At 59.5% G+C, this 13,066-nt stretch overlaps 2 protein-coding genes across 2 annotated transcripts; both read left to right on the forward strand.

Annotated features, from left to right (window-relative positions):
* Nucleotides 1–3,244: 3,244 nt before the first annotated feature.
* On the forward strand, nucleotides 3,245–8,503 carry LOC119110092 (activating molecule in BECN1-regulated autophagy protein 1). Its single transcript, XM_037233832.1, has 6 exons — nucleotides 3,245–3,355; nucleotides 3,979–4,037; nucleotides 5,674–5,857; nucleotides 6,337–6,509; nucleotides 7,361–7,435; nucleotides 8,254–8,503. Exons 2-6 carry the CDS (start codon nucleotides 4,018–4,020, stop codon nucleotides 8,501–8,503), a joined length of 702 nt encoding a protein of 233 aa, XP_037089727.1. The 5' UTR covers nucleotides 3,245–3,355; nucleotides 3,979–4,017.
* Nucleotides 8,504–8,847: 344 nt separating this feature from the next.
* LOC119110093 (uncharacterized) lies at nucleotides 8,848–12,841 on the forward strand. The gene is made up of 7 exons (XM_037233834.1): nucleotides 8,848–8,919; nucleotides 9,370–9,582; nucleotides 10,072–10,163; nucleotides 10,595–10,686; nucleotides 10,998–11,163; nucleotides 11,896–11,947; nucleotides 12,796–12,841. Exons 1-7 carry the CDS (start codon nucleotides 8,903–8,905, stop codon nucleotides 12,839–12,841), a joined length of 678 nt encoding a protein of 225 aa, XP_037089729.1. The 5' UTR covers nucleotides 8,848–8,902.
* Nucleotides 12,842–13,066: the final 225 nt, after the last annotated feature.

A 13,066-nucleotide genomic window follows, 5' to 3' on the forward strand; every position in this document is an offset into this window, starting at 1 on the left:
CATTAAGAGTTTAGAGTCCTCGTGCTGACGATAATCTAGGTTTGATATACCGGGGAAATATGGCGGAAACAGCCCCACCTGAAAATGCCATTTTGAGTGGGAAAATGTCAAAACGTGCATATTTAGGATGCAGTAGAGCACAAAATCCTAGTCCAGGAAAATCGGAGAGGAAGTTTAACTACTTTGTTTGCCTAGCAAGTCCTACATAAACATAACCTTTGTGTCTATGTTTTACTCCATATCGCGACATCGAGATACCTCACCCGCAATGCCCAATGACGTCAATGGACAAACCACTAATCGCTGTCGTCAGCACGAACGTTCACATCCTGGCGCGTTTGATGTGATCAGCTGGCTCGGTAGTTCGGAGCTTTTGACCAATAACCTGTTAAGAATAGAAATATGCACCAATGACAGTACAGGACGCTGGAGAAACGAACTGGGATTTTCCCTAAAGCGAACACAATCACCTACCACTATGCGTCACTCGCGTCTCTGCGCTACTTCTGTCATCTTTCGGTTCCCCCAAGATTATTATCGTTTTGGGTGGATGGCGTCGTAGGTGAGCGTGTTTGGTAGGGTAAATACGTTTCGATTATTACGTAAACGCATTCATATGCTCTAAGATTTGTTTGAAAGGCTTATTTGTGGGTCTTTCATCTTGAAGCCAGGCAGTTGAGGTTGGCAGGGGCTTGGAGTGTTGTTGAAGAAAATGCAAATAGAGGACATTTGCGTGGCTTTTGCTTTGTTATAATTACAGTCGCCATTGAACAATCAAGAGTTCTAGTGGCTGTTGCCTAGACAAGTATGTGACTTCTGTGCACCTTGTGTGAATGTGATGATGCAGTTTTGTTTAACAGTCCCTCAATGCAGTCAAGTTGTGGCCACATCTACATACCTAACCTGAAACACTCAGACATATCAGTTTGTCTAGTGACAAATCAGATTTTGGTGCTCACTTATTTTCTTAAAGTACAAGGGGAACTGTTTGTTTTGCATTTCCAGTTTCTGGAAGTCATCTCTATACTTTAGCTGTTGCAGGTGGCGTACCTCATGTAAATTGGCTCAATAATAAGCTGATGTTTTGGTGAAGTTCATGCAGGTACCACATGCGTCTGAGATATGAGGATAGCAGTATAAACATTAAAATTTAAGGTGCTGCACATCCAAGAATGTAGTTTATTTGGTAAATAAAGTGCCCAAAATTGCATTTAAAGCACAAGTAACTCCTTGTAACATAAGCTTTATGCACTGAAATGGGTAATGACCTCACCAAGCTTTGAAAGCCCTCAGTTATTGAGTTAACAGCATGCATAAGCTGAATTTGCTACTGGGACCCTGTTACTACACTAGAAATGTTCAGAGATTGGGTGCTTCCAGTGTAACATGCAATTTTTGCAATCTGATTGCCACCAGCTTCTTGTGTCCTAATTCATCTATGCATATAAGTGCAGTGCTATATCAGCTAGGCATTTTTGAGCTGCTTTATTGCAAATCTGGTGAGATGTAGGTACTGTACCATGAGTTTTGTTGAGTCTGTTTTGCTGTTTAGTTATAGTTAAGATCAGTTGTTTCAGCTATGATATGCAATACTGACATTTTTGTTTATGCCCAACATGTAGGACTTGCAGAAAGAGATAACAATTGACAAATTTTTTAAAACTAAACAGAGAGCATTATAATTTAGCTATAGTGTAAAGTTATGTACAATATAAGTTGTCACCAAAGTATTTTATTCAAACTTTAACCCTAGTATAACAAGTGCAAGTATGTGGTAGAAAACAAAGGAGATGAATCTGACTTCAAAAATAGTGCATGAGTGCTGGGCATGATGTGATTGACCTAATTCTGTAACTTTGCTGAGTTTAGATAATCTTTTTAAAGTGCTTTTTTGATCAAGTATGCATTGTAGAAAGAGTGGGTATATAATAACTAAGCAGTGCCTCATTAGAGCATATTGGTTCCTGACCATGCAGTATTAAAAATGGGGCTTGTCTGGGTGCCTTTGACCCTGAACATTCTAGTATCATCTGGTCTACACTGGGAGGAAACAAGTTTATTCAGGTTGGGCCACATGATGTGTAGATGGCATGCATTATAAGGTGACACTATAGTGCATGTGATTTGGTGACTGTCAAATCATAACACAAATTTGTACATAGGGCTTTGGTGTTGCAGTGGTTTAGCTGGACATCTTAGAAACTGGTGGTACAAGTTTTGATTCTTGTGGTGCCTGCCCTTCCTACCTGGATGACATGTGGTTGCAGGTGATGTCATACAGCTTCAGCTGTGGGCGCATTGTGAGGTCGCAAGGATGATCAAATTTGTGATGAATTTTTAGTAATTAATTGAGCTAGGCAATTTAAGTCATTTGGTGTGATGCTTTTAGAGCTGAAGAAAATTTAAAAAATGTGAAAGTAAGTTGTTTACTAGCAAGCAGGCATACTTGTGACTGAAGCTCAAAGAAGATCCTAGGATTCCATCAGCATATATCCATATGATATTCTGGATCAACCCTTGGGATCCAGCACATGTCTACAAGTAAAAATGACTTGCTTTGTGGTTTATGATCGAAGGGGACCAAAATATCTAGATGACAAATGGGAGCTGTTTAGCATTAAAACAGAACATACAAAATTGAATTAGCTACTCATGTCACATGTTTTCCCATCAAGGGACAGTCTTTTGCCTGTGGTCTGCTCTCATGAAGTTCCATTCTGTGTTCATGGGAACAGGCCTCCTTCGTTAAATAAGGGATATGCAAAAATATAGTTCACATTTCAAAAGTTCAAATTGCGACCTATTTTACAATGCTTACTTGACAGGTGGTATGATTTGGCACACTTGTAGTATGTGTGGTGCACACTCTTTCAGTGTGTTTACAACTTCTGAGTTCCTTCTCCACTGTTATTGTTATCCTGTACCTGCAATAGGCATGCAGGTTCAGGCAATGCTCAAATTCGAATTGAAAGTCGGGCTCTGGCGATCCACATGACACACTTGACACACACATGACGCACTTGTCCTTCTCCACAGCTGATGCACCTGATCACAACAGCACGTGATCACAGCGAGCGAACGTCACAAGGCCAGGTGCGGGTGGAGCGCCGCCCGTGACCCCCGGCCCGAGTCCCGGCGGCGGCCGGCGAGCCGAGCCATGTCGCTGCTGCAGGGCCACCTGGCCGACGAGAAGCGGGCCGAGCCGGCCGCGCCGGCCGCGCCGGCCGCCCCCCTCCCGCAGGCCATCAGTGACCGGGCACTGGGCGGTGGCCAGCCGCGGCGCCGCCCGCCGCCCGAGCGGCGCCTGCTCGACGCGCACGAGGACAAGCTGGTCACCCAGCCGCTGCAGGAGAAGGTGCGCACGTGAAGCCGGCGCGCGCGTGCGCTCTTGTGATGCACTGCTGGGGGTGATGGCGGCGCGCTGTGGTCCGTCTCATGCTGCTTTACAGACGTAGTATTCTTTTCAACAAAATAATTTGTGTTCGTGTCTCAGAATTGTTTGATCAAAACGAGTGGTTTGTGATGCATTAGGCAACTGTATTTTTTTTGAAAATTAGGTAAGAACCCAATTCTTTTTTGATACAGACAAGTGCCTTTGTCTGAAACAGCCAATGAGTGGTTCTAGTCCAATGCAGAGACATATAGGTTTATCAGTTGTGGCCATTGGCTGAACCCCACACCATATGTGAAGCATCAAGGGAACTTTAATCAGCAGTTGTTCTTGAACTGCTCACACCATTGAGTGGTTTGCAATTATTGCCACCACATTGATCTCTCGTATTTAATGCCAAGATCGCCTTGCAGAACGCCACATTGTCGTGTCCGTAGGCGGCTGTTGGTTGCTTAATGTTAAGGGCATTGCCATGTCGCGGACCTACTCGATCGTTAGGCTGTGTGCCTGTTGGGTAGATGAGCTGTCCTGAGCTCTGGTGCTGGAGACAGCAGCGCCGCTGACCGGCCGGCGCCGCCCCGTTTCAGCCCTGCCAGATCCCGGCCAGCGCCAAGTCCACCTTCCTGATGGCGTTTAGTGGTGACGGGTGAGTGCTGGGGACGAGAGCTGGGCACATCCAGCGGCCAGCAGGGGCAGGGGACAAGGACAGGCTCAGGACCACGTGGCGAACGACATGTGCATGACGCCGGATGGTGTTGGAGTCGCCCCTGGAGTCAGCGGAACTTTGGTCCAAGGAGGGTAAAGTTGATTCTTCTGAAAACTTATGATTTAGGGATGCAGTCAAGTTGTCAAAGGGTGGGAATCATTGGTAAGTTGACAGATTTAAGCAACAATATATATATATATATATATATATATATATATATATATATATTGTATTCACACCTTAATAGTTGAGTGCAGCGAATGTGCGCTGCGGTGAACAAAGTGGTTATATGATTAAAATTGACGCTCTAGCAGGTTTTAAGAAACCTAGGAATTATTATGCTTCCTTAAGCCGTCGCCACCGCGATGGGCGTGGTCGGAATTGATTCGGGGTTTAAGCCACCTGTCCGTGGGGCGGGATCGGAGTCTGCCCCAGGTCGTGCTCTGGGTTTGGAGCCAGTAGGAGTAGCCTGTGTACAGAGTGGCGCATGTGCGTACTTTAAGTGGATGGTTGAGGTGGGTTGGAAGCGACTCTGCTCGGGCGGGATGAGGCGCGGGTCTCGTGAGCGCAGCTTGAAGGCTGCAAGACTGGGGGACGTAACAACAGCTTAGCCGAGGTACTGCGTTTGTCTCTGTGGTTATACAGGTTTATTTCTGGGACCACTACTAAGCCGAGCAGTCGGGATCCTCAAGATTAAGCACGGACTGTTCGTGTTACGCATAGTGGTGCTAGTATGTGCATGAGTGTCGATGCGCCTCGGTGTTTGGATACCGAGGAAGTGGTGAGTGCGACGAAGGAGAACGGGGAATGTGTGACGCTTAGACAGCGATGGCGACCAATTTGTCGTACGCCGTTGAGGGTAAACACATGCCAGAGTGTGAGCTCGCTTGATCGCTTGTCACTGCACAGTGTCACCGGTACGTGACTTATAAGCGCGGTGACACGAATCCGTCTGTGCCCCATTCTTTTGTTACGTTTTTGTATGAGTTTTTTCTGTTTCTTTTATAGTTATTTTCGTTTCGTGTAGATTGACCTTTCCTGAATGGCTCTGCAGCGCCAAGGACGCGATCTCGGTCCGTACTGTGTTCTCGGTGATCCCACTGTTTGTCCGAGAACCTCCGACGCGGAAAAGGCGCAGTGACTGTGCTTGCACTGATGCGCCACGACAGGAGCACGCAAGACAGGGGTGCGTTGCTGCCCTGCCGGTGTAACGCTCGTGCTTTTCGGTGTACACCGCCAGTGCTCCCAGCCTCGACCCGGCCGCCTCCGCCCAGGCAGCGTGCGCTGCTTTGTCACATCTGAGCCCTCAGCCAACTTCATCAGAGCACACTCAGACAAGAACCTGCTCCACGCGCCGTCGCTCCCGTCCGCTGGTCCTCTCACCGCTCGTTGCCGCTTTAGCTCCTCTTTGGAAGGGCGGCGTGCGGCCGTCTCACCACCTCTCACGGCCTTCTCGTCACCTTCTCACCGTCGTCTCGCCACCTGCTCACCACCGTCTCGCCGCCTTCTCACCACCGTCTCGCCGCCCTCTCACCGCCCTCTCACCGCCGTCTCACCGCTGCCTCCCGTCCGCCAGCAGCCGGATCGCCTCCACGCACGGTGACCACAACATATACGTGACGGACATGGAGAGCGGCGCGCTGCTCAACACGCTGCGCGGCCATCCGCGCAGCCCCTGGTGTGTGGCGTTCCACCCCACCAACAGCCAGCTGATCGCGTCCGGCTGCCTGGGCGGACAGGTTCGCGTCTGGGACCTGCACGTGAGTCGACGCCGGCGGGGGAGAGACGTGGGTCGAGCGAGGGCTGAGTGGTGGTCCTAAGTTTCGTCATGTACGTCCTAAGGGGCTAATGGAGGTCACCAGTCTCTGGCGCTGCACTGCAAACGGCTCAGAACCTACAGCTGGAAAACCTGAGGGAGCTTTCCAGATCCCAGTAGGATTATAGTCAGGTAGACATTGTTATCGTTAAAATAAGCGTGAAAGTAACCTAGCGATTCAATAAACTAGAGGAATGTAAATGTTGGTGAATTGTCCAGGCTGGGCAGCAACAGATACAGGAATCGTTTGCCAGCCAACTGCGCCTATACCATGTGTTCATTTGCACGCTCCTGCCCCTGACTACGGGCTGAGCTCGGCGTGGCGGCCGGGTGTGTGGCGGCGCCAGCAGCGGGCCCCCACACGGGGCTGTCGTCTCCGCGCGCCGTGCGTGACGCGTCGGCCCCTCTGCGCCGGGTCCGCAGGGCGGCAGCGAGCGCTGGCAGGCGGACGCCACGCACGTGATCGCCTCGCTCGCCTTCCACCCGGTGGACCACGTGCTGGTCATCGCCACCGGCAATCACCTGTACTTCTGGAACTGGCAGAGCACCGAGCCGTTCGTGCAGTGCAGCACGCTGCGCGCCAAGGAGCGACTCAGGTCAGTCCTGACGGGGGCGTGTGGCGGGACCGGGGGAGGGGCGGCCTCAGGCTGGTCAGGGGAGAGGCGCGCTGCTGCACAGCGGTAGCGCTTGGAGCGGCAGCCAGGAGTGTGCGGTGCGGCGTTCAAAGGCTCGAACCAGAGCTGAGAGGCGAGCCACACGCCCACGCGTGTGGTCGGCGATGTTCTCGCCTGCCCACCCATGTGCGCTCGTTGTGGTTACCATCGATCGTCTCAGTGCAGCATGACTGCGCAGATCGGGAAGAATTGCACACGAATTGCGCTGGGGGTAGCGCATGACCGTTTTCGTAGGGAACGATTATTTCCAGCTGGATGCATTCTGGTATGTTTGGTTTGAACTCTCGGGTTTGTCGTGTAATGCACACGGTTACCAGTTCGGAAGCTGGCGCGTCGGTGGCCGGAAGGTGGCCTTCGCAGCGATGACGTCTAAATCGATCGCCACGCCGGCGGCTTAAATTAGTTGCGCGGCGAAGAAGACTGAAAATGCGTCACCGTTGTGGCCAAAAACAGAATCAGTTGCGAAGAAATGGCGCTGGAATACGCACCGGTTGGTAACGAATTGATGCTATCATTTGATCTCATGGTCATTTGACGTCGAGAAGGCTTGCAACGAATATCCAATACGCTCATAGGAAGAAGCCATCCAAAGCAACTATTTTAGGTGTTTGGAAACCAGAAGCCTTGCCCACTGCCTGGCAGCGCAGCGAGGCCGCACCAGGCCGTCTGTGTGAGCGGCCGGTGCCGGTCGCGTCCGCCGCACAGCTCGTGTTGTGGCGTGGCGCCAGCGGCGACGCTGACTCCCCCCCCCCCCCCCCCGAACACGGCCGCAGGTACGTCAAGTTCGACCCGCTCGGCCACAAGCTGATCACGGCCATCAGCAACGTGGCGGCGTCGGCGGAGGGGGCGCCGGCGGCGGCGGGCGCCGCCGAGACGACGCTGGCCGCCTCAACGGCGCGCCGTTCGCTCGAGTCGGTGCACCGCTCACTGACGCGGCGCTACGACCAGCTGCACGCGCAGTACCTGTCGCTGCGCTCGCAGCGGCCGGCCGGCCGGCCTCAACAGGTGAGCGGCCGAGGGCCGCTCGGCCCAGCCGCTGCCAGCGGCCGGCGGTCCGCCAGCAGGGGAGATAAGCTGGTGTCGCGCGCCATACCGCCTGGTGGGGACGGGTTTTATGATTGTCGTTTCGGACGTCGTATGCAAATTGTGGACGCTACGCACGGTTATGGATGTGGAGGGTACAAGGAACATGCGTGCAACAATTACATCACGTGCACTTATGCTGGCTGAGTGTGCGTGGTATTTACACCCATCCATCGCCCCCCTCTCCCTAGTCCGTACGCCTCCGTGAAAGCCTGTCTGCTGGACTTCCACGGCCGGTCCTGTCTGCCGTTTCTTACCTGGGCTCTGGCACTAGAGGGACGGCTCGGAACCGGGCTGCCGCTCGTCTGTGACGTCAGGCGAACGCCGGGTGTGTAGTCGGGCACCTGTGCGCGCGTGTGTGTTCATTTAAGTGGCGCCTGACGCCGCTCCCGTGCCTTTCTGCAGCCGGGCCTGGCCCGCTACACGCCCGCCACCTCCGCCACCGCCTCCTCCGCCGCCACCGCCGCCCCCGCCACCGCCGCCGCCGCCGCCCCTGGAGCCGGCGGCGCACGCCCGGGCTGGAGCTGGCGCGCCAGTACGCGGGCCGCGTGACGGCCGCGGCCGCCGCCGGCGCCGCGCCCAGTGACCTGATGGCCGACCTGGAGGCCGACTCGCGCGAGATGCTCAGCTGGGCGCACGGCGTCATGGACTCGCTGAGCGACATCATCGCGGACATGGGTCCGGACGGCGAGCCGGGCGCCGGCCGGCCCGAGCACGTGAGTGGCCAGGGACGCGGCCGGGCGCTCGGCCGGCCGCGTGGTGACAGGGCTCGGGGGTGGATGCAGGGCACTGACATGACGGGCTCTGGCGATGCCCTGGAGGCCGCTGGGTGACGGCCGCCTGTGTATTGCGAGTTTGCTTGTCTGTTTCTTACTGTTTGCTAATTGTGACGCTCAAAGTGTTAGCAGGTGGTTGGTTTATGATTACGAGTCCGCGTGTCGTGCTGTGTGTGGTCGGTGCTCGCTCCCTTCTGTGTACGCGCGCCGCCTCTGACCGGGCCCGCGCCTGCCGCCGGCGACAGGGCGCCGACCCGGTGCCGCCGCCGGGCTCTGGCCACCCGCGGGAGGTGCCCGTGCGCCGGCGACCGTACACTTCCGGCTGGGACGTGGGCCCGGGGGGCGCCGGCGCCGACCAGCCGGCCGCGCAGGCCGCCGCCTCCTCCGCCGCCGCCGGCCCGACTCAGCGAAGAGTTCCGCTCCCGGCTGGACGCCATCACCGCCCACGTGGCCAACATGCAGCGCGCTACCCGGTGAGTGCGGCGCCGGGGCCGGCGAGAGGCGGCAGCGGGAGGGAAGGGCGGCCAATATGTAGGGGTGGTGCAGGTGAAATGGCGACAGAGCAGGTGTTGGGACCGACGAGGCGTTGGGAGGAAGGGCGGGAGATGGATATCGCCGTTGGGGAGGTGGAGGGGGCGAAAGAAAAGGCAGGTGGTTAAAGAGATAGAGAGATGAGTGAGAGAAGGCAGGAGGGGATGGATGTGAAGAGAGAGGGAGAGAGGAGGGCACAGAGCGGGGAGAGTGTGAGTGTGAAGCGGCTGGAGATAGAGAGATGAGTGAGAAAAAGCAGGAGCATATGGATGTGAAGAGAGAGGGAGAGAGGAGGGCACAGAGCGGGGAGAGTGTGAGTGTGAAGCGGCTGGATCCCGTCTGTCCGGGCGTGTCCGCGGTCGGCGCTGACGGCGACGGCGCGTGTGCTGCAGGTTCCGCGTGGAGCTGGGTCGCCAGCAGGCCAGCTACGTGTCGCAGCTGCAGAGCATCCGCGGCATGCTGGGCTCGCTGCAGGAGCAGATCCGCGCGCTGTACGCCTCGCTGCAGCGGCTGCCGGAGGTGCCGGCCGTCGAGCCGGCGCCGGCCCTCTCCCGGCGGTCGGTGCTGAGGCGCGGCGCGCGGCTCCGCTCCCGAGCCGCGCCCAGGTAACGGACGGCGCTCACCGCCGCCGGTACCCGGCCACCCGGCCACCCGGCCCCGGCCCTCCCCCGCCCCTGCCCTGCCGTCGCCCCCGCTCGTCAGCCCCACTCCCCTGTCGCTGCTCGCCAAATGCCCCGCTGACGAGGTGGCGGGATCATTACCGATGCGGGCCAGGGGCCGGCGCACGTGCGGTGGGCCGTCAGTGCTGCTGGTTTTAGGCGTGCGTTTGGCACGCTTTGTAACGATTTACGGTGCATGGTGACTGGCGAGGATATATGTGAGATGTCACTGTCGGCGTCGCTCTCAAGATGCCCTTTAAGGCTATATGGCGTGAGCACGGCATGAATTTTCGACGGGGTATCACGCCTAGAAGGACATGCTCTCTCTAATGTTCGCGGCACTGCGGTCACGGTCACCCGCCAACGGTTGGGCGGCGCTGGCCGGATCCCCGCGCGGTGCGTCCCCGGAGCGTCACCGCTCGCGCCGTCCGGCAGGGTGCACCGCTCGTCGGAGGACGGCGCCGACTCGGACTCGCCGCCCGACACGGCCGGCCCTCACGACACCTCGGATGACGGCGGCCTGGACGGTAGGTGACGCCGCGGGCGCTCCGCCGGGTCGCGCGCTCGGCGCCGCGGACGGACGCGGCGTGTGCGGAGCGAGCTTGGGGTCGGAGTTCAGCGGGCCTCGCTGAACTCAGACCGCTGTCTGTGCGGAAGCTGCTGCCTGATTGTTGTTGTCCGGCGGCTGGTGCACGCTTTCTTGGGGCGAAGCTCACCCCTCCGGAGGTGGAGTAGCTTGGCTGCTGTGAAACAGCGTCTTTCCCAGTGGCTTAGCTTATTTTCAGTGAAAGATTTGCCGCAAGCCAACGGTGTTTGGATTGGACAAGCCAACGATTTTGTTTGGATGTAGCTTTTGGGAGCAGTACTCGCGAGCCATGGCCCCTACGACGCTGCCCACTCCCGTGCGGTCCTTTTGACGGCCCCGTCCGGAATGACAAGTTTGGGCGTCGGCCGCCAGGTGTCGGTGCCGGCTCCAGTCGCACGCGGCCGCTGCCACCGCACTTCTCGCTGCGTCGTCCCCACGCCCGCTCCGCCAGCAGGCTGTCCCGGGTGAGTGCTCGGCGCACGGCGCCGCTGTGGGGCCGGGCTGTGGTGCCGAGCCGCCTGCCCATGCTGTGTGTGGAGTGTCGGGGCCGACCGTCTGTGTAGTGGTCTGCTGTCGCGTGGTGGCTGCTTGCCGCCTGGCAGTGTCTATGTTGAACGGTGGCTGTGTGAGGTGGCTGTGAGAGGCGGTTGCTGGCGTTGTACACGTGTTGCACAGCCGCTTCGGTCCTGCCAGGAGGCGTGCGGTGCTGGGTCGTGCCCCGTGCGGTGCGCGGTGACCTCCGCCCGGTCCTGACGCGGCCGCCTCTGGCCGCCAGAACCACTCGAGCTTGCGCTGCGCCGTGTACCGGCTGCAGCACTCGCTGGCGCGCTGCAACCAGCTGACGCGCCAGACGCAGCAGCAGGTGGTGACGGCCGAGCGCCAGGTGCGGCTGATGCTGCGCCAGCTGTCCGGCTCTGAGCCGCTGACGGTGGAGCAGCTTCGCCAGCGGCAGCCGGCGCCGGCGCCGGCGCCTCCGCCCGCCGCGCCCGGCTGCCGGCAGTGTGGCGGGCGCGCGCGCCGCCGGCCGGCGCCGGGACGTCGCGCGCGCCTCGGCCGCCGGACTGGCCACAGCCGGGCCCGTCGCGGAGCGAGCCGGCCGCTCACCGACTCGGCCGCCGCCGGTTCCGGCGCCCGTCCCGGCCCCGGTTCCCGCGCCGGCTCCGGCGCCGACACCGTCTTCGGCGCCGTCCTTCGGCCGCCGCGGCCGCCGCGCCACCCGCCTTCCTGCCGTCGTCCCTCTACTCGTCGCCGTCGCCATCGCCGTCGTCTTCCGGCTTCATGCGTGTGCGCGGTCGCCTGCCTGGCCGCGACTTCTGGAATCCGTGAGTGGTCGGCGGACCGTTGCGTTTGTTTGTCGGCCGTGGGCACTGTCCGCGATGAACGCCTTGCGCTTCTTCCGAGCGGGACGCCTGTGGCGGAAGCAGGCTGCTAAAGGGTGTTGGTAATTAGGCTGTTGTACATTTTTCGCCAACAAAGGCCGGTGGAGAGCGTTCGATCAATGTTTATGGGTGCACACTAGTAAAACGTAAACCACATTCGCTTTTGCTGTTTGTTACTAGCTGGGTACGCACTGTTTTCCGCAAAGTTTTGCCTCTGACAAACTGGCCGTGTCGCTCGGTGGTGACCGTCCCGTCGCCGGTCCCGCGTGACGCAACCGCCGCTGCGCCGGCCAGGTACGGGCGGGAGGCGGCTGCCGTACCTGCCCGACTTCGGCACCATCTCGTGGCCGGGCCGCCCGGCCGAGGCGGCGGACCCAGACGCGGACCCGGACCCGGAGCCGACCCGGAGCCGGACCAGGAGCGGGAGCCGGAGCCGGAGCCGGATTCGGAGCGGGAGCCGGCGGACGGCGAGGAGGCCGCGCCGGGCCGCAGTTTGGCCGCCGACTGGCTGCGGTCCGTCGCCGGCCCGGCTCGCACGAGTCGGAGACCGGCAGCGGCCCTGCTTCCGGCGCAGCCGCAACCGCATGCTGCTGGCCGCACTTCCTCGAGTGGCGGCGGCGCACGCGGCGCCAGGCGAACGCGTCCGGCCGTCGCAGAGGCGGAGCCGTCGGCCGCCGGCAACCCGGCCTCGGCATGTACTGCTGGACGCGGGCGGCGTGGTGGATTGCAGCGGCGGACTTCGGACAACGGCGCACACCCCAGCACGGCGGCACGGCGGACGGGCACGGCGCCGGCGTGCCCACCACCCGCGCCTGCAGCGGCTGGCCGGCCAGCTGGCCACCGAGCCGAGCCGCCGCGGTGGCGCCCGCTCCGCTCTGACGCCGATCCGTTTCTCTCGGCCGCGCTGCGCTGGTCCGACGGCGAGCCGGCGCCGGCGCGGTGCCGGCGCGCGGCGCGCCGCGCATCGAGGTGACGGGCCCGCCGCCGGCCGCCACGCCCACCGTCGTGCGCCGCCCGAGTCGCAGCCGCCGCGCGCGCGCCCCGAGAGCGCCAGCTCGTGGGCGAGCCTGGCCGAGTTCGCCGACCTGGGGCGCTACCCACCGCTGGACGCCGAGCTGCCGCCGGCGCTCTGCCGCCGCCCCCACCTACTACCGGCTGCGGCCGTACGGCGGCCTGTTCGGCCTGGAACCCGAGCTCGGCCAACCTGGGCGTGGCCGGCGGCGCCGAGGTGTTCGGGTGAGTGTCGGCGCTCGGGCGCGGCCCGCGGCGGCTCTGATGGCACCCCGCATGACCTGGGGGGACTTCCCGGTTATGGAAGCGGTGCGTGCGTGCGTGCGTACGTGCGTACGTACGTGCGTACGTACGTGTGCTTGCGTGCGTGCGTGCGTGCTTGCTTGCGTGCGTGCTTGCGTGCGTGCTTTCCGTGCCGTGCGAGCGTGCGGGCGTGCGAGAGTGCGAGAGTGCG

This window comes from Pollicipes pollicipes, unplaced genomic scaffold, assembly GCF_011947565.3.
Source record: "Pollicipes pollicipes isolate AB1234 unplaced genomic scaffold, Ppol_2.1 Scaffold_7231;HRSCAF=8579_pilon_pilon_pilon, whole genome shotgun sequence".
Classification (NCBI taxonomy): Eukaryota; Metazoa; Arthropoda; class Thecostraca; order Pollicipedomorpha; family Pollicipedidae; genus Pollicipes; species Pollicipes pollicipes.

Excerpts from the sequence above, each read along its gene's own strand:
- LOC119110092 (XM_037233832.1), top strand. The coding sequence starts at position 4,018 with ATGGCGTTTAGTGGTGACGG. Across the intron at positions 5,858-6,336 it reads TTCGCGTCTGGGACCTGCAC|GGCGGCAGCGAGCGCTGGCA; the intron begins GTGAGTCGACGC and ends CCGGGTCCGCAG. Across the intron at positions 6,510-7,360 it reads CGCGCCAAGGAGCGACTCAG|GTACGTCAAGTTCGACCCGC; the intron begins GTCAGTCCTGAC and ends ACACGGCCGCAG.
- LOC119110093 (XM_037233834.1), top strand. Across the intron at positions 11,164-11,895 it reads GCTGACGGTGGAGCAGCTTC|GTACGGGCGGGAGGCGGCTG; the intron begins GCCAGCGGCAGC and ends TGCGCCGGCCAG. Across the intron at positions 11,948-12,795 it reads GACTTCGGCACCATCTCGTG|CTCGGCCAACCTGGGCGTGG; the intron begins GCCGGGCCGCCC and ends CTGGAACCCGAG.